The following is a 22,420-nucleotide window of genomic DNA, read 5'->3' on the forward strand; positions in this document are numbered from 1 at the left end:
TCTTACTTTTACCACTACCATTATATACTGAAGCTGCTACCTCTCTACATGCTGATACCTAAATTACTTTCATCTTTTATAACAAATGGTATTCGATACAAAGTTTTTTCTAATGTCTAAGATTATGCCTCCCTTTCTTGTCTTGCTAGAGTCGCACCACACATCCATCTGATCATATTCTTTCGGTAATTACTACACCATATAAAAACTAAAGTTTATAAAACAATGAAAGGATACTATATGCCAGCATCTAAATAAATAGCAAACATATATGTTTATATCCATAATATGTATGGATAAAGTGCATTTTGGAAGCTTTTATTACTTTTCTTCAATTTTAAGTCATCATTCTACTCCACATTTTTCACTATCTTGAGCAGTTGCTTTATTAAACATTAAATCATTTTTTTCATCTTTTTTACAAGAACATCTCTCTTAAGAATAAATTTCCTTTTTTTTAAGAAGCCAATGTAAAAAATATCTGTCTAATGTTAAGCTCTGTTATTCTCATTTTACTAAATCTTGTATCTTATCTCAGATGTTAGTTTCTAGAGACTTTTGGTTAGTCTTCAACAATGTCATTAACTAAAGTAAGTCTATCATTTAGTCTCTAATTCATAAGTCTGATCTTTTTACTTCTCCCCAGAATAAAGCAGAGTTATTTGCAAAGAACTTTTACTCTAATTAGACTCTTGAATATAATGGCCATACTCTTCCTGACAGTGAAACAGATTAACCCATTGTTAAACATCGAAATCACTCTGGCTTTCAATGCTAAAGTTAATTCTCAATTAAAAACTTCTATAGTTTGTGCTCCAGTATAAATTTTGATCATATTCTTAAAAAAGTGTTCTCCAGAACTCTCTTCAATTTTTGTTAAACTTTTGAAAAGTGCTAAATAAGTGCTTCCAATTTTTCAAAACTCTAGAAAACACTTTTAACTCTCCAACTATCCTACGATTAGTCTTCACTCTGTTATTAGTTTCTTTATATAAATGTTTTGAGGTTATTAAATTATTTCTTTCTAACTGCAGCAGTAAAGTTGTTCTTGAAGGCGGTGGGCCTTCAAGAACAACTTTACTGCTTTTTTTAATCTAAAGTAACTTTAAGGGTACCACAAGGTTCTTTCTTTTTTTTACAAATACAATCATGGTCAATGCTCAAACGAGCTATCATCTCTATTACGATAAACCAAAACTCATTCTTGCTTGACTTTTTATTCAACAAGGTGCATCCTTTTACTATATCCGTCCCTTCGTGCTAAAAAAACTTTTATTCATTCAGTTTTTTTCCTTGAACATCAAAAAAATCTTATAACCATCTTCATGTTTTCCTTTTTTATACAACTTACAACTTTTTAAGTCTTCAGTTTTACATTTCCTAGTATTTTTACTTATTCTCTATTTTAAAGTAACTCATAACTTGATTGTTGGAAATAAATTAAAGTTAAAAGTATATAAAAGTATGCGACTATTTAATAAATAGTAAATGTAAGCATAAAATTATAATATATTAAGTATTAAAATTTTTTTATCTAGCCCTGGCTATCAACCCCTGCTAAATCATAAAATTTTACCGGGGCCGGGTTTGCAAAAAGTCTCATTTTTAGCCGGGGCTCCGGTCACTTACTATTGAACAGTTTTAGTTTTTTTATTTATCTAGTTTATCAAACAGAAAATTTTGTTGATAAATTATTTGACAGCATTAATTAACAAAAATTATTCAAGAGCATTACTGTTTCATTTCCAATTAGAACTCTGTCACATTCTGTATAGGTATGATACTTATATAAAACCTTTTGGTTGTTTGTCCATTTTAGATATGTTCAAATGCATAGAAATTTAATTATTAAAGGGTAGTCATAATTTAATTATATACAAGGAAAATTTTATGTGTGTTACATCCCATATGTCTAGATCAAAGATGAAGTGCCCGATGGACTGAAACAAGCATATGTAGCTCTGTTGTCTCTTTCTTGTTAAAAAATTAAAGACTTTGTTAAAGACTTGATTTTTTTTAACAAGAAAACAATTCTTGACAATTTTTAAGTGAATAAATAAGACATTATTTGATCTGTTAAAACATTTGATCAATTGCTCACTATGTAAATTATACTGTCAAATGTAAAATGGTGTTTGTCTGGTTTATACAAACTCAATAGAAAGTGATAGATTACAAATAATATGGTGAATAGATGAGGTTGGGAAGAGTAAAGGTTTCAATGGTAATTTTTATGAATTTTAAAAAACTTTTATAAGTTTTTTGATTTGAATTTACCATTTATCTTTAACAAAATAAGTGCCCTAAAAGTTGTAACCTTTTAAGGTAGTTTATGACTTGTTTAAGGTAGTTTATGAGTGTCTTGTCTTCTTATGAATACTGTGAATAAATATTATTTTTATTTAGCAGAAAGAATGAATTTACGTATTGTATTGGGATTAAAATGCTATAAAAAATATTTATATACTTTTAGTTAATTACATTATCAATAAATAGATATATGATGTCTCTAAACACTAGTTTTCTCAAAATGAAGAAAAGTGTGACACATTTGGCTTTTGACGCGTGTGGTGATATATATATATATATATATATATATATATATATATATATATATATATATATATATATATATATATATATATATATATATATATATATGTATATATATATATATATATATATATATATATATATATATATATATATATATATATATATATATATATATATATATTTGATAGATCTCAGTATTGTATAATGAGTTAGTTCTATATAGATTGAGAGAGTGAGTATGAGAGAAAATTAAAGTGAGGCTGGAAGTAAAGTGTGTGAGTAAAAACCACAACTTATGTTTTTTTTAAAAAGTAGTCATAATTGTCTTAAACAGATATAGCTTGATGAAGTGGGTAAAATCCACATAAAAAATTAGGGGTTAACTTATACACTTTCTATATAAAACGTTACTGAATCTTTAAACAAAATGCATAAGTTGTAGTTGGACCATAGACCAGCAATGTGTGCGTTTCCAATATATCATGATTTTGAAATTACAGAATGTAGCAATCTAAGAAATGTGAATTTAGGTAGCTCCAAAAATGATTTAAATCTTATTACAAAACTCAAATAAGTAACAGTAGAAATCTAAACTATGAAAAATAAAATAAAAGGTAAGAATTTGTAATCTTCCGTATTATGTGGAATGAAATCAGTATTTTCATATTTCGTCTCATTATTCAGGATCTTAAAATATGTTCAAACTTTTAGTTTCAGAAGCTAACAATTTAAATAACATGTTGTTGATTTTTAAAAAGATCGAATTAAATATACAGTATTGGACAAAACGAGTGCAACCAAATAATGCTAATTGAGTTTCTTTATATAAAAGTGCTGCATTTTTTCAATTTAGAGAAATAACTATGTAACTGTTTAGAGACAAAGTTCTTCAAGTTTTATTCATCACAAAGTTCATTATTTGTACACGAAAATTAATAAATTAATCAAAAGTATTTAAAAAAGTTGAGTTCCTTCTGGACAAAACAAGTGCAACTCGACAAAATGTTGACCAAGCTGTATTTTGCTATCAATATTTCGTGGCGAATCCTTTGTTGTCGATCACAGCCTTGCATCTTCGAGGCATAGATTCGATCAGGTGATCAATGAAACTTTGTGGAATTGCTGCCCAGGCCTTTTGGATTTGTACAAACAGTTGATCCTTATTACGAACACCTTCACAAATAATTCTGCGGTTGACGATCTCCCACAGGTTCTCGATAGGGTTGAGATCCGGCGATCGAGGCGGCCAATCCATCACCGATTGGTGGTTGTCTTGAAAACACTGCTTGACTACTTTTGCAGTGTGTTTTGGATCGTTGTCTTGCTGAAAAACCCATTTTATTGGCATATTTCATTCAGCATGAGGTAACATAACATCTTTCAGGATATTTTTATACATGAAACGGACCATTATTCCATCGTTTTGATGTATTGGACCTAGACCGTTAGCAGAAAAACACCCCCAGACCATTACATTGCCTCAACCATGCTTCACAGTCTTATGGCAGTAACGTAAATCGAGGCGTTTTCCGGCCGGTCGTCATACACAGCAAATGCCATCGCTCCCAATGATGTTGAACTTTGATTCATCACTGAACAGGACAGTTCGCCATTTCTGCACATTCCAGTCAATATGAGATGTAGCAAACAGGAGTCTTTTCTTCTGATTTTTTAGTGAAATCAGCGGTTTCTCTGCAGGGCGTCGAGAAAACAATCAACAGCAAGTCGTCTGATTGTTCAGTCCGATACAGGCAGCTCTAATTGCTTTTGTATCTCGACTGATGATATCCAGGGATCCTTCTTGACTGATCTGACAATCATAGAACCCTCTCTAGAAGTGGTGGAACGCGGTCTTCCATCTTTGTTATCTGCTGCCAACTTCCCGTAGAACGATATTTGGAACATAGTCTTGATACAGTCCATTTTTTCACGCAATATTTATCACAAATACTTTTTTGTGACATTCCACTTACGTAATCGCCAATAATTTTCTTTCTTAGTTCCAATCCAAGACTGTCGGGAGCCATTTTTGCACTTGAAGCCATAAAAATAATAAATATAAATAATCACGCTTTACAAGGCTTACCATGTTACATTTACCTTGTGATGATAAAATAATGCTCTGTGGAACACAACGTCTTGTTTGGATGTGGACTGTATTGATGTAATGAAACACTTGTTGTATTTCACTTCTTGTATTGATGTTCTTCAATAAAACACTTTGATAAAACTCACTTCGATAAACTGTCTTGATAATACTGACTGATTGACTTCCCTACACTGACTGAATTACGTGTCGATTTACATGTCTCTTATATAGTAAAATGAACCTGTGTGAACCTGTTCTGGAAGATTCTAGATGCTTCTTTTCGATGCTTCTGGATGCGTCTGGATGCTTCTGGATGCTACTGGATGCTTCCAGATGCTTCTTATGTAAGCTTCTGCATGCTTCTGGATACTTCCTTTATTTATTAAAAAACTTCCGTGACGTTGACACGGACCAGACTTAAGAAAATGAAACAAACCAAAAGAGTTGCACTTGTTTTGTTCGCTGAAAAATGGCACTTGTCAACGAAATTCTGCTTGTGTGCTGTCACCTGTCAGCTGATTGCTCATGTCATGGCATGCTATGACTCCAGACTCCTGAACTGTTTGCTGTGGTAGTATAGTTCGTTTCGTTTTTAAGACATGTAAAATTAGGAACACTTTTTAGCATTGTTCGATGTTGGTTGCAAATGTTTTGTCCAATACTGTATGTATTTTAAAAAAAGAAAAGACGAAGAAACTTCTGATAATAATTTAATAATTTCATGTGATATGATATGAGTAATATTTAGTGAAGCTTTATTTAATGACACAATCATTAAATATTTAAAATGCTCTCAAAATTTGTATTATTATAAGTTTAAAGTATAAATTCAGTTGTAAATATGTCTTTTTTATTTAAATAAAATCTGATTCATTTTGAAATTGATCTGTTAAATTGTGACTTCAAAAAAAAAAAGTCTGATCTAAAAAAGACCATTTGATAGAGTAGCACGACTTACTCAACAAACCAGGTTACAGAGTTTGTAATTCGGCTTAAAGTATTATTTAAATTTCGGGTTGAACATTTTTATTAAAATTTAGACAATTTTAACAACAGTAGGAAATGATTGAATATTTATCGCATATTTTTATTTAATTATATAACAGTAAAATCTTTTAAAAAAAAACTTTTTTAATTTATTGCATAATTAATGTTAATTCACTTTTGCATTTACATGGTATAGTGGGACATATGTTAATTAATTGTTTTTCCCTAACCAATAAACAAATGACGTGCTTTAGACGCCTAAAATACTTCTTTTAGATGTTTAGTGCAAGTCATATGTTTACTGGGTATAATATAATGGCATATTTTTAAAGTCAGTATATTTAAATATTCAGAATATTTTAATTTAGGGAAGATGGTAAACACCGATTCTTGTTTTTGAGCAATTTAATTGATGATCGTACAGAATCTTCTATGTCTTACATCGAATTTCTCCAGCATATCCAAAGACAAATAAACAGTTAATTTTAACGTCGTCCCTTTTTAACAATTATGCACCATCCCCTTATCTTGTCGCTCTATAAACCTTTTATCAAGTCGTGTTGCTTTTTAATTTTCCTTTTCTATTACCACACAAGCATGGTTTCATAGACTTGGATATTTAAGCACGAGCAGTGATTCATAGCTAACGTGAAAATTGAACTAATTTATTGATTTTTTAATTATTTACTTTTCTAAACAAGTTAATGGATTGACATGTTAAAAGTTTGTTTTCTTTTTATATATTTTCGTTAATATATAAGACATTACAAATATTTTATTTAAATTTTTCTCGTTATAAGACATTAAAATATATTTAATTATGTTTTTATTGGAATATGGTTCCTTTTTTCTTTTTAATAGACATTATATTGCGATATTGCGGCTGAATTTTTTAGTATTTGTGAAACCTGAATATTGTAAAAGCTAATATTAAATAAATTTATAGTAAAATTTTTTCTGTTTTTAAAAAAAATGCAAAGCTTCAAATACACCAGAAAATGATTCGGTGTTATTATAATTCGTTGTTGTCGTTTTGTGCTTTTTTGTTAATATTTTTAAATTTTTTAGATTTATAATTTTTTTTTATCACATTATAGGTTATAGAGTCGCTGTTGCTTAATTTGTTATCAATAACATAAAATTTTGGAACTTTCAGTAACAAATTTACTTTGATAATATTTATGTTACAGCATGGACCAAAAAAAAATTTTTTTGAAAACTTATATATTTATTAAGTTTATCTTACCCTATTGTTTACATTAAAAATGAGTTTTGTATTGAATCTAGATTTATTTTTATTTTCTTAACAATTTCGTATTCATACTTATGCTATATATATTATGTTTAATTAACTTTAACTAATAAAATACATTTAGAGTTATTAGCCATTACTGTATAGCCAATAGTGGCCCATAACTTGACCTAATTTTGAAATTTCTTAGTAGAGTATGACGATTGTGATTTTCAACCGACAACTTTTGGTTTTTTGTACTCACATCTAATTAAAACATGATTTACTAATTTTTCGACATACAGAGATTTTAATCGACTGATTTCTATTTATTTTTTTCTATAGACTTTTACAACTACGTCTTTTCCAGTATGTATTTTGTTTATTTTAAGTTGATTTAAATTAGAGCTAAATTCGTTAATTCTTTGCACAGTCGTTGGAGCGCTGGCTTTAGAATTGAGATGATAAATAGTCCAAAATACAATGCTTTTCATGGATTTCAAAGAATTTCAAGAAAAGCAACGTGAAAATTCTTTGCTACATGCGCTAATGACAAAACATTAAAAAAAAAATCATTTTATAACATTTAGTTTAAATGGCAGCATTTTTTTCTCCAAAAAGGCATAGTTTTATCACAAAGCACAGCGGAAGTGCATTTAACAAAGAAGTTTACTTATTAATTTTGCTTATCTGGAATGATTTAAAAGATTATATTACTATATTACAATTTAACACAATTAGTTAATATTTTCGAACACCTACGTTTTCTTTCAACTGATTTCTAAACAATAAAAAATAAAATAAAGAAATGAACGGGAACTAACAAAGTATGATTGCGGACTTGTTCTCGTAAAATTTGACTTTTTAGTCTATTTTTTGTTTGCTATTCTTTGAAATTCGTTTTTTTTTATAAATCTGAGAAATTTGGTTACATAAAAAGTAGAACATATATATTAGCCCATTCCATTTTGACCCAAACGATCAAAATTTAAAGCACGAAGTGTTTCGAAATGTTCCCAAGGTAATGTTTTCTTAATGAAATTTTTTGATTTAGATGACTATTTAAAAGTTTTTATATTTTTTAAAGTTTATTTTTTTTACATTTTTTGAGTTTTTAGGGGCGTTTTCAAATGATCTATGTAAATGAGGTTATTCTATTTTCTCCACAAATTGAATACTTTTAATTTTTTTCTATTTGTAATTAATTAAACATACCATTTTATAAACTTTTTAGTTGTAGTAGAAGATAATAAGAAATAAAGTAATTTTAATAATTGTTTCACTGCCATTTTTGTTTAATTGGAACAAAAAATAAAGGTGAGGCAAATTCTATTTTCTCCGCTGTATAATATAACATTAAAACTATTAGTTGGATAATTTATAAATTAGCAACTTTTTATAGTTTTGATATCACATATCCCACATAAAACTCAAAGTGAGCGGGTGTAAACAATTGCTTGCGTTTAAAAACGTGTTAGGGTCAAAGCAAATTCAATTTTGCTGTGCTTACAGTAAACTTTTTTCAAAATAATTTAGAGCGAGTGATGAGTGATGAGAAGCTTCAGAAGCTTCTCCAAATAACGTTATATACTTATACTCCAAATAAAGTTATACAGGGTAGAGCGGTCATATAGGGACACTTAAAAAACAAATACTAGTTGCAGATAAACTAATCATAGTTAACACTATTTTTTATAAGTTTTCTAAAATTCATTGATATAAGAAAACGAAAAAACAAAAACAAAAAAATTTTTAAAAAAAAGCTATGACAACCAAACTAACGAAACTCTAGACTAGCAAAGTTTGTGAAAAAGCAGCAGTTATTCGTTAATTGTAAACCTTTAAATTTGTGAAAAAGCAGCAGTTATTCGTTAATTGTAAACCTTTAAATTTGTGAAAAAGCAGCAGTTATTCGTTAATTGTAAACCTTTAAATTTGTGAAAAAGCAGCAGTTATTCGTTAATTGTAAACCTTTAAATTTGTGAAAAAGCAGCAGTTATTCGTTAATTGTAAACATTTAAATATGATATACACTCATATACTACAAAAAAACAACCATATACCACAAACAAACAAAAAAAGAAATTAAAATAAAAAAAACTTTTTGTGTTTCATTATAAAATACTCTTAAAAAAAACAAACTTAAGAAATTGTTTTAAAATTTAAGTAGGGAAAAACTATTACTAAATTGGTAACTACTACTAAATCTAAAATTATACAAAATATATTATGGATTACATAAATCAAACAAAAAATATCCAGAAACTATTTGGTAACATTTTTGATGAGCTGGTTTATTAGCAATATGCCAATGTAGAGCAAATTAAAATATGCCATATATATCAGCAGCTTTTCGAATTCTAAGTACCTTTTTATTCACAGCTAAAACTGCATTTCATCTCATTTTGAATGATTGACCTTTCTTATATAATTTCTTGCTATAGTTGTTTACATTAAACAATATTAATAATCGAAGTTAAGTTTTAAAAATAACAATTCCTTCGAACTTATTACTAATATTGCTTTTTTAAATAATGAAAATAATATTTTAGATCATAAATAAAGTCATCAACTGTAAACAAAACGGTAGTAATATAATAAATTAAGTAAATAACTTGTTGTCCCGAAATGCCCCAAAAATGTCATTTTACTGAAGTTAAAACAATTTAAAAGTTCAATTCCAGATATATTTTTAAAACCAGATTCTAAAAGAGGATAAAAAATACTGTCTGAAAAAATAAACTTTTTATAAATTCACGATAGTACAAGATAAATCTTTTGTCGTTGTATTGCTTAAGAAAATACGCAAATTTTGTTTTTCGCAAACTTACTGATGCATTTTGGTATTTGTAATGCATTTCGGTACTTCTAAAATATTTTTTTTACGATAATGAAGCACAATAATTTAAAACGTTTTATCAAAAAAAGTTTTTGAAATTTTTTTTTTTAACTGAGTATATAGCTTCAGGCATAACTGTCCCGTTATTCCCCACTGTCCCGAAATGCCCCGCTCTACCCAACAGATAATTTTTATTTCAGTAGATTCAATACTTAAATCCACTGAAATTTAAAGCAGATATTAAGTTGTGGTGACAGCGTTTGCTTCAGAATCAAGAGATCTGTGGTTCGATGCCTACTAATGAAGCAAGCGTGATCTTCCTAGTTAAATGCTCTTCCACAGTGCTTTGAGACGTGATCATTAGGTATTATTGGAGAGCCTAAAATAACCACTCAAAAAGTGTACATATATATATTTTTGAAATACATGAATATATTTTGATTTAGTTTATTCTACTACAAAAGATCGAGAAGTCCTTTAACTAATCTTTTAAGGTAAACACTTTGGATTTGGATTTGTTTGATCCAAGGCTCTAATAACAGTATTTAAAATAACAAAAAAACATTATTTGATACCAAAATGAGGTGAAGATAATAAAGTTTGTCGCATCACTGGAAATGATCATAGATCAATAAAAAACATCTTTTAATTTACTTAATTAATTTATTTAATTTACTATCTCTTTAGGAATATATAAAAATCATCATTGTTTTTAATAATTTGAATGTTTTAATTTTATGATTACCAGTAATTTCATTTAAAATTTTTCATGTGCGCTTAGCTTTATGTTTAGACTTCTTAAGTAAGTTAAATAGCATGTATTTTGAGTAGTAAACATGAGAATCAAGTGTATTTAATAACAGTATTTAAAATAACAAAAAAACATTATTTTGCGCCATTATGGATTTTCTGTTTTGTTCTTCAAAATAATTTTTTTTTTCAAAACATTTTTTTTCTCTTAGTAAAAAATTTCTTGACATTTTAAAAAACTTTAGTAGTCCTCCTGAAAGTCGCTCTTGTCCCATGGTGGCTCTGAAGTGATTTTTTATAATCTTAAGTTTACTAAAAGATCTTTCACTCCCTGCAACGGATATTGCCATTGTGTGAAAGATGCGCAAAAGTATGCATATCGACGGGAAAGTTGGTTGTAAGCCTTTGGAATATATTTGATTTAAAAGATTGAGAGAGTTGCCTCTATTGAACAAGGAAGATGCTTTCAACCGGTCAAAGTGACAAATTTCCTCAACAAGATCATCTTCTTTAACGTCATTTGAATAGAATTTTTCAAGTTGACGAGCTTTGTCATCTTGTGAATAGAGGGTCTTCAGACTGAAGCCAGATAAAGGAAAACTGAGAAGAAACCTTTTTCACCACATTAAACCTTGATTGAATTTGTAGAATTATGTGGTCCAATGCCACGTTGAAAATATTTACTTCAAAATTCTTTTCTGTATCGTCGATACAGAAAAGAATTTTGATGTAGTGGGCTGTATTTGATGGTTCCTCGTGGAATTTTTTCACTCTTCTTGTGCGTTTCACTTTAAATTCTGCATCAAAGCCTAGGTTTCCAGCCACTAGCATTGCTTCAATTAAAATACAATTCCACGACGAACGAATGCGACCTATGTTGTCTAGAAGTTGTTGAATGAGGATGACTTCTTCTTCAATGGTGATTGACTCCGACTGGAGACATCGACTAACACCAAAATTATTTTGCAGTGTCTTATACCAAATGGTCAGGAGAACTACTGATTCAAATGATTTAAAATGTTTTCCCAACGATTTCGCTTGGTTTAGCATGTCCGCAGTTAGGTCAAGTTGATTAACGGTTCTATCCAAAGCAGCAATGATTTTTGGTGGTTTTTTCACTAAAGGTTTTACAGCTGCTTGTGAAGTGATAAAGCAGTTTCTTCAAGAAGAGTTTTCCATCTTGCTGGGCTGCAACTAAAGAACACGTAAAGGGTTTGGATATTGCCAAAAAACGTTTTGATCTTAGCGCAAGACTCAGCAGCATGAACTCCAGCTAAATTTAAACTATGCGCTCCGCAAGGAATGTATAAAGCAAGCGGATTTTTTTCCAGTATATGAGCTTGGGCTCCTTTATTGATTCCAGCCATATTAGAACAATTGTCGTATCCTTGGCCTCTCTATTTTATTAAATCGAGATTCACTTTCGCTAAAACATTGCAAATTAAATAAGCAATATCTGCACCTTTCTTTTTCTCCATATCTTCAACGCAGACAATCGTTCTTTAACTTCCCAAATCATCTTACTTGAGTTGAATCGCACAAATTGAGGAATAAACGTGATTTGTTTGGTGTGAGATACATCTAGGGTCCCATCGGTAATTATTGTAAAATATACAGCATCTTTTACTTCTTTCACAACTGCTTCTTGAACTAATGTAGCGTATTCACTGATGAATTTGTTTTGTGATTGCCAGGAGAGATAGTGAGCTTGCATTCTGGTTCCCTTATTTTGATGACGAGCAACTGTTTCAAGATGATTCTTTAATGTTTCGTTGTGACAAGAAATAAGTTCAAGGCAACTTAAAAAGTTCCCTTTCTCGTTCTTCTCCATCGACGAATATTGCCCTAAAACAATAATTTCTACGTTAGTTAAACGTGTATCATAGAAGTTTTGTAATAATAAAGAACTTATTCTTTATTATTTAGAGTTCTGGTCTAGAATATTTACCTCTAAATGATAAGTTTTGAGATGCTAAAAATAAAGTTGCATCTAAAATACAACAAAGTATTTCACGCCATCTGGCTACTTCCTTTCCTAGTGCCTTTTGGAACTCTGAGACAATACCGTGCTGATTGACAAGAGCTGAGTGCAAAGTCTTCCAATTCAGATAATGACTTTGATGAACTGGATTGGCAATGCAATGAAAAGAACTTATTTTGGAAAGGCCCTGTTATTATTAGCATCTCGTGAGAAATCATCAGGTAAAGTTGACGGACCTTTTTTGATTATTTCTTCTTTTTCTTTTTGCTCAAGAATCGATGGCCAGAGTGCTGGGTCATTTTCAACGCCTGAAATAAAAAGAAAAAAGAATTAAAACTTAATATTTAATTAATTATTTAACTATTTTGAATTATTGCTTGTGTAAAAACCTTTAATTTCTTCGAGTTTCAATTCATCATTAAAACTGTCGTCTGTTTTATTTTCTACTGAATCAAGAGAATGTAGATCAACGATATCCTCAACGCAATCATCATTATCATAATACGATAATTCTATTGTTTGTTCTGATCTATTTAATTGGGCCGACTTGAAAAATGATTAATTATTATTCGTAAATTGCTTCGAAAATAATATATATATATATATATATATATATATATATATATATATATATATATATATATATATATATATATATATATATATATATATATATATATATATATATATATATATATATATATATATATATATATATATATATATATATATATATATATATATATATATATATAGACCTATATATTTCTACTAACTCACCTTCAAATCAGTATTTTGATTAGTAGCTTTGTAAAACCAACGTAATTCTTGGAGCGTTTATTTATTTTTTTCACATTCTTTCGCCCTTTTGGAAGCCAATGCCCTATTTTGGGCACCAGAAAGTTTTTATGATTCATTATTAACAGGTACTGTAAATAACCGTACGCATCAATAAAATAATAGCATAGTCAATTACGCAAGCTCATCAAAAAATTATAAACCTAATCTCAAAAAGCTGATGTCATAAATCAATATTTCAATAGTTAAATATAAATCTTAAACATGAATTACCCTAAATAAGTTGATCGTAAAGAGTTGAAAAATATTTACTATTACTTTTTAAATTCTGAATAGAATTATTTCTAAAGTGTATTCACAGTTTGTTATTGCTAATTATCGACGTTTACGTTTTTTTTTACTTTAGTCTGATAGTTTTTTTTTACTTTAGTCTGATGAATGCGAAAATCTCAAGGGACATTTTTAATTTAATAGCGTTTGAGTACGAAATCAATGATGTGTTCGTATTTTAAAATTTTTTCGAGGAGTTAAAAATAATGATAAAACGCGAGTAATATATATAAATTTCAATTAAGGCATTTTAAGATTGAAAAAACTATTTTTATTTTACTTCGGCATCTTTTTCTTTTTTGTTTTATACTGTGTTTTCTATAATTTAACTGTGATTAGAAGGATAAATAAATTTAAATAAAGTAAATAAATAAAGATGGACACTACACCAAGAAAAAGATTAAAAATATTAACTTTACTTCAATATTTTGATAAATCGCAACGGGAGATTATGTTCAGTAAACCAATCTACAAATTATGTTCAGTAAACCAATCTACAGTTAGCCGGGTTAAGAAGCATTACATTGCAACAGGCAGCTTATCACCATTAAGACAAGGAAAATGTGGTCGAAAACGAAAGACTTCAGAAAGAGATGACCGATATCTGATGCTGGAGAGTATCAAAAATCCAAAATAGACAAGTGACCAACTAATGAATGATTTAGCCACGCATGACATCCATGTTTGCTCGAGTACTGTGCGGAGGAAGTTGATAGCTGTTAGAAGGTTTGCCAGAAAATATTCTAAAAAACCAATACTTACAGATGTCATGAAGAAGAAGCGTCTCTTGTAGGCAAAGGAATAAAAAAAGTGGACTAAAGAACAATGGAGAAGGGTAAGACAAAATGTGTTTATTAAATTTACAGCTATTTTATTTATTATATTTGTATATCATACTATTTTTAAATTGAAGGTATTAAATTGAAGAGACTTAATAACAGTTAACTTGTTTTTTTATTGATTGCAGGTTTTATTTTCGGATGAATCACATCTTGAAGTGCAAGGCCAACGGTCACAGTTTGTTCGTTGTTCTGATGGCGAGCCTATACGACCCGCACACATTTAACAATATGCCAAGCATCCAAAAAAGAAGATGTTTTAGGGTTGCTTCTCTCTATGATGAACTCTGACTCTTACATTGAGGTCCTGCAAACACATTTAATTCCAGAGATGTTAAAAGTGTTTCCAGATGGAAACGGAATATTACAGCAGGATTTAGCCACATGCCATTCTTCCTAAAAAGTCAAGAAATTCATGGTAAAAAATAATATTAAAACCCTTAAATGGCCTGGCAACTCCCCTGATCTTAATCCAATTGAGAATCTCTGGGCAATTTTAAAAAAAGACTGCAAAAACATGACTACAGAACTAAAACTAAGCTTACCACCACTATCCTTCAGATTTGGATTGAAGACACAGAAACCCAAAACATTTGTAAAAATTTAGTGGATTCCATGCCAAATCGTGTGCAGAAAGTCATAGCAGCACGAGGAGAACACATAAAATATTAGTGCATGAGTTTTTATTTTATTAGAGCAAGAAAACTTAAAATTTCCAGGATTTTTATTGTTTTTAATTTTGATGCAATTAATATTAACGATACTGTATGTATATATATATATATATATATATTTATATATATATATATATATATATATATATATATATATATATATATATATGTATAAAAATATAAATATATATACATGTATATATATATATATATTTATATATATCTACAAAAATTAATTCTTTAATTGCTTTTAATCATGCTTAAATATATAACTTAGTTAATATGGAGAGATTAAGGTTCTTATCAATTTTGTTTGAATAATAACTTTAATTAGTATTTAATCTTAGTAAATTAACATCTTTTTTAACCAACATTTTTTTTTCATTTTGTTACTTTTTATTTTATTTTTTCAAAAGAAAAGTTTTAACGTATACATTTTGTTGCAAATTATGTGTTGTACAAGTAATAGTAATAGTTAATGCTGATGAGATAAAGCGCCAGGCAATATCTATGACAGCCGGTATATATTAATTCCTGTTCAATTTTAAATAAAAAAGCGTCAATAATAAGCTTTCTTGATTTTCTTCTTGTTTGCTATTGCTTTTAAATTAACCGATTGCAAGTTTGATTTAAAGCTGTTAAGTGTAATTGATTGAACAACTTCTGCTGGTAACTATTCCATCCATAAACGACTATATTGCTGAAAAAATATTGCTTTTTCATACAATATCTAACCAATTCAGGTTTCAATCTATGTTTTGCTCCTCTAATGTTAGATGCTGGACCTGATGAGGAAATAGAGTTCATTTCTTGATTTTGTTTTATATAAATCTTTTCAATACCTTTAAATATCTTGAATTTCTGGATCAAGTCACCTCTTAGTCTGCCGAGTCTCTAAAGTTGTCATATCCAAAATTTCTAATCTTTTTTCGTACTCAAGATGTCGTAGTTCCGGTATCATTTTGGTTGCTCTTCGTTGAACTTTTTCTAGTTCATTAACATCTTTTGTATAATACGGACTCCATGCTTGAATCGAAAACTCTAAATTTGGTCTAACATACGTACAATACAGTGTTTTTATTAGATCTTTATCCTTGTACTTTAATGTATTATTTAGTAGTGACTAAAGCATACTATTTGCTTTACTGGCTGTATATTTTCTTGTTTGGCCCATTTCAAATTACTTGATATATAAACACCAATGTCTTTTTCTAGTTTTGACTTTTCAATTTCCATTAATGTATTATTATGAGTGATAAAATAAGAATATTCTTTATTATTTGAACCAAAGTGCATAATTTTATATTTTTCAAAATTTAATCCTAATTTCCATTTTGTAGACCATTCTTCAAGTTTATTAATATCATTTTGAAACAATTGTGAATCATTTTAAGAAGAAATAGGTGCAGGAGAATAGAAATTCTCTTATTATCATCAGCATATAAACGACATTCATTAATAAAATTTTATGGTAAATCCTTTATAAATACCAGAAAAAGGAGAGGACCTAAAACAGACTCTTGTGGTACACCACTAAGGACATCAACCCAATCTGTCGCACTTTCGCCTAAAACCGCTCGTTGTGTTCTGTTAGCTAAGAAGCAGACTATCCACTTAAGAAGTTTACCAGAAATACCATAAGTCAATAACTTGGATAATAACTTTTTATGCAAAATACTATCGAAAGCTTTTTTAAGGTTTGTGTACAATACATCTATTGGTGTTCCATTATGAAACGCATTCGTTAAAATATCTAGATATTCTAATACGTTTGTTGTACAACTTTTGTTTTTCATAAAACCATGTTGTTTTTTGAAAGTATATTATTTTTTATGAGGTATTGCATGATACAATCAGCTATTACTCTTTCCAATACTTTACATGGTACTGAAGTTAACGAGACCGGTCTGTAGTTTGATGCTTTTAATTTGCTTCCTTTTTTGAAAAGTGGCATAACATTTGCCTTTTTCCACATATCTGGTATAGTACCCTATTCAATTGATTTTTTGAACATTAAATATAATGGGTATGATATTAAAGAGCTGCATTCTTTTAAAATATAAGGATGAACTAAATCAAAACCGACCAATTTTGACTTATAAAGTGCTTTAAGTCTAGTTTGAACATCATTATGTGTTATTAGAACTGTGTCTAATAACAAATTTGAAGGTATATTATGTAATTCAATAATGCTTGTATCATAGTCATCAACATACACAGAGTGAAATTTTTATTTAGTTCAGTAGCTATAGTAAGTTGATTATGTTTCACCATTTTCATTTTCCAGAGCTTGAATTTGAGTTTTTACTGATTTCTTCTCATTGATATATTTATAAAGAAATTTAGGATTAGATTTGAATTTGCTGGCTATAGTTCTTTCTAACTGTTTTATATTGTTCTTGATACCATTTTTTATTCCAATTTAGTTTTTGTTAATTCTTCATTCCAGCCATATCGTTTATTAGAGAGCCATATATTGTTTTTAGTTCTTATTTTATTTTTCAATTCGGGAGTAATCCATTTGTTTTTGTTCTTTCTATTTTGATAATTAATTTTTGGGATAAATAGTTTTGTTGCATAATTATAATGATGCAAAAATAAATCATACATTTCATTCAAAGATTTACCTTTAAATTCAATTTTCCAATTCACGTTATTGAAATGACTTGAGAATAATTTATAGTTTCCTTTTTGATATAATATAATGGATTTCTTATGTTCTTCTGAGATCATTCATTAGATAACAACACTTTAGTAATTGATGACCCTGTTCGACATTTCCTAAAGGAGCTGAGTGAGTTATTGTTTGTAATAATAAGGTCTAGAATATTAGTTGATTCGTAGCTTGCTTTTTGGAATTTTGGCTCACATACACATCGAAACAGAAAACATTCTTTTAGACATTCGATAAATTTATTAGCTTGAGATTCATTATCAGTTGCTGAAAAAGGACAATCATTGTCAGACCAATCTATTGTATTATAGTTGAAGTCCCCTGTAATAATAAGATCGCTGTATTCTTTCTGATAAATACTTGTCCTAGCAGCATTAATTGATAATAAAATAAAGTTATTGTACTCATGAGATGTCTGGTGGTCTATAAATGCATCCAATTAGAATTTTTTTATTTCTAAAGCATAGACAAGTCCATGTTTGTTCAATAAAATTATAGTTTAACTGTACATTATTTGTTTCAAACTGATTAATACATTGTTTGACATAAGTACAAACACCTCCTCCATGAGTCTTTCTATCTCTTCTGAAAATATTATAGTTATTTATGTTTACATCTGATTCTGCCTTAAACCAAGTTTCTGTAATACAAATAACATCCGGTTCGTATATTTCTTTATTGTTACTACCTTGTCATTTCTTATTCCAAAGTAATAATTTGCAGTGTCAATGTTGTCCTTATTTAGTTTTTTACACTCTTCTCTCAATAGCTTTGATTTGTACCGTTCAGATTCAGTCAAATCAGGATTTATAAATACATTTTCGTAGGCTTTATATTTCTTTAACTCTTTGGCTTTGTTTAAAACAGAATTTCGTCCCGATTTATCAGTTAAAATAACAATATAAAGAGCTTTAAACCTTTTCTTTGACTTTAATTTGATAACATTTTTTATTTTGACATTGACCTTTAACTTTTGCATGATTTTCTCAATATTTTGTTTATCTTCTTCGATTGCTTTGACTTTATCACTTGACGCTGATTCCTCTAAACCGAAAATAACCAAGTTATTCTCTCTCTTATCTCTTTCCTTGGTTTCGTTTGCGATAATATTAATAATTTGCATTCGATCTGGAGTCTTTTTCACTTTACTAGCCCAATCACCTGCGACTGCTGGACTAGATTTATATTGGGAATTTTCTAATTCAAGAACTCTGTTAGTCAAGTTTGCAAAACTATTTTTATTTGTTTATTAATTTTTTTCGTACGAATTTGTTATTTCACTTTTTTGTACAAATTATTACATTATTTTAAATCAAGTTTAGTAAATATTGTTTACTCCATTTAAAAAAGGATCAGTTAAAAAAAGTGTTTAAAATTTTTGATACTTTCATTGTCTTAAAATTAATTTTTTTTTCTTTTTCTCTTTATTTATTCTCTTGTAACTTTTTGTTTTACCTTTTTAAAAAGAAAGATCAATGAATATTGGTAACAATTATATATGCTATTATTTATATATGTTATTATTTATCTTTTACGGATTTGATTCTCGGGAGTTGGCGATAAATTCTTGATGCCCCGGTCATCTGTATTTATATTGAAATATTATAGTATATATATATATATATATTTTTTTACGGCAAAACATGAAAGAAATAAAAAGAAGCAATACATAAGAAATAAAAAGATAATATTATAACATAATATTTATAATAATATTATGTTGTGATGTTATGTTGTAAAATAAATATATATTCATGTTATAAGAATTTTATGTTATGTTTAACTTCTCTGAATAGTTTACAACATTTTACAAATATTTAACAATATTGTATCTTTTTTCTTCTTTCTTCTTTCTTTTCTTTAATTAATATATTTACTTTTACATCTTTTATTTTTTTTTTAAATAAATAAACAAGTTTAATATGTTGCGAACCGAAAAGTTACGTTAGTTCATTTTTATTTTTATCTTTCAATGGTTCGGTGTCAAGACATTTTCTGCGAGTTTCCTTACAACAACATTTTGAGGAGAATAACAATATTAATAATAAAAATCATGTTAAACAAATAATTACATTCTTTTATAAAAGAAATTTCTTTAATTTGTCTATATTTACGTTTACACTTCTAATAGTGATATTACCATAAAAAATTTTTAATCTGTTTTTAATTAGGTGTTAAATGATTTAGTGTCAAAGTACTTTAAATTAAAAATTTAATTTAATAATCGTTTCTTATAATTGCAATAAAATTGCGTAAAATCTTTCTTTATTTGTTTCACAAGCTATAGTTTCATAGGCCATTGCGCTGTAAGAAGTAACTTTTTTTTTCTTTTTTCATGAAAGTTTAACGATTTGAACTCATAGTTTGCGGAAGTTTGTCTTTTAGTTGTCTTATATGCAGTGGCCAGGATATTTGGCCAGATCAGGATATTTTGATATTTCAGAAATGAAAATTTTAGAGATTGTGCAAGTTCCAAACTTAAGTATGTTCATGTTTATGTGAAATGAAAGTGTTTCGATAAAAATTGCGTTGATTAGAGCATAGGAACAGATATCTCACAAAACATTTTTGCTCGCTTACCACAAACGTGAGGGCAATAGTTAATATAGAATACTTTTCAGTATACTATACTAAGTTTATACTCATCAACAGGTTTTAAGTTTCATGCAATAATCTTTTAACCTTTATGACTATGTAATAGATTTTCATACCCTCCCCCCTCCCCCACACTGAGGGGGTAGTAAATTTTCATACTCCCCAAATAGAGGGGTGCTAAATTTCAAATGGTAATTACTTTTGAACACTAAAAAATTATTTAATGAAATCTAAAACCTATTAATGAATTCAAGTTTAGCATAATGTGCTAAAAAACAAGTTTTTTAAATCATTACCCTCACATTCAGGGTAAGAAATTTATTTGATCAGTTTTTGGGGTATTTTTTTTTCTTAGGCTCCAGTTACCTCAATTTTTTGCAAAATATTTGACATAAGCATAAACATACTTAAGTTTGTATTAGTCATATCTGAAACATACGTTATGAGAGGAACATATCCTGTTTATGTTACTCTCTATTTAATAGACTATTTCGATCACCACATTCTCCGCAGTTCCTGGTTTTTAAACATACTTTTCACTATACTTGTTCAGCCATTCTATGTTTCTGAGAGCGTCTTGCCTGCTCTATCAATTCTAAAGTTTTGTAAATCTATAGGATTCTGTTTTAACTTATGAGTTTAATTATGCATTTTTTTCTTTTTTTTTTTTTTTTAATTTTATTTTCGTCATTTTACACATTTTACAATGTCATCTATAAATTTAAGCAAATATATATAATTACAAGCTGACTAGGGCAAGTAGAAGTCAAAATGACTTATCATCAAGCCCCTTTGTGAAATACAAAAAAATACAATTAAATTTTACATCTTCCAATATTATATAAAAGAGTGAAACTAATAAGTTTAAAAAAAAAAATATAGTTAGAAATTTTAGAAGGTTAAAAAAGAACTTAAAGTTAAAAAAAGAAGAAATTTAAGATAAAGTTAAAATATAAAATAACAAATAAAAAATTACAAATCTGTACATATTCGTATACATATTAAAGATAATAAACAAAAAAACAAAAAATTTTTTAATTCGCTTCATATGCATATACATATTTAATACAATATTAAAATTAAATAAAGTACATAAAAAATTAAAAATACAAAATTATTTCAATTTTTTTTTAAAAAAAAAGAGAATGTACGTAATGTTTAAATTTAGTAAGTGTTTTTTTATAGTTCTTTTAAATGTAGCAATAGATTTTATTTTTTTCATATTTTCGTCAAGAACCGAATTTCACAAGCGTGGAATTTGTACAAGTTTACTTATAAAGTTTTTCTTGAAAAAGTTTTTTTGGTATTGCTAAAGTTTTTTGCTATCGAGATTATTAAGTCGATCAGTGATATTTCTTTCATTCCAAACTTTTTTGTCTCTATGCTGCTTGTGCTTCTTCATCTTCATCTTTAAAACTGAAACTAAGCACTTCTTTTATTTATTTGTTTCCTTTTTTAATATCATCAGTTTTTTTTAATTTTTCAAGTCATATAAAGCCGCAGTTAGTCTTGAGGGATAAGTTAAAATAATTTGAAAAAGCTTTTTTTTTACTACGCAATTTACCATTCTGATGCGTAAAATATATCGATGTATAACATCGATATACTTTAGCAAATAAAATAAATAAATGAGAGACCAAGGAAAAACAATTCATTTGGTCTAAAAATAAAAATGGATTAAAATTTGAAAATAGCAAACTTATCTGAACACGAACTAGTGATGTTTTTGAAAGCGAGAATACCCACTAGCTTTTTAGGCCTTTGCGATAAGTTCCATTGTTTATAGTATGCATTATTTTTGTCAATATTGAAATAAAATCTCATAAGTCACTACAACACGACTATAGTAAAAAGCAGTTTTATCAAACAAAGAGTTTTCAAGAAGTGTTACCACAGAAACAATAAACAGAGCAAAACTGTCATATAATAATTGTAATTAATAATGATAATAGCAATAATAATAATAATAATAATAATAATAATAATAACAATAATAATAACAATAATAATAATAATAATAGTAATAACAATAACAGTAAAAATAATAAATACTATTGTTGTTTATGATTGCTGCAAT

The 22,420-nt window shown here is 28.1% G+C and overlaps 1 protein-coding gene across 1 annotated transcript in view; it reads left to right on the top strand.

The window, feature by feature from the left end:
* LOC100203783 (protein transport protein Sec24A) overlaps window positions 1-6,583 on the top strand; it is a 62,281-nt gene extending 55,698 nt beyond the window's left edge. Inside the window, exon 27 of the mRNA XM_065813544.1 lies at window positions 6,001-6,583. Coding sequence (XP_065669616.1) covers window positions 6,001-6,115 — 115 coding nt within the window. The 3' untranslated portion in view covers window positions 6,116-6,583. The remainder of the gene's footprint in view (window positions 1-6,000) is intronic.
* Window positions 6,584-22,420: the final 15,837 nt, after the last annotated feature.

The sequence above is a fragment of the Hydra vulgaris genome, chromosome 12 (genome assembly GCF_038396675.1).
Source record: "Hydra vulgaris chromosome 12, alternate assembly HydraT2T_AEP".
NCBI lineage: Eukaryota > Metazoa > Cnidaria > Hydrozoa > Anthoathecata > Hydridae > Hydra > Hydra vulgaris.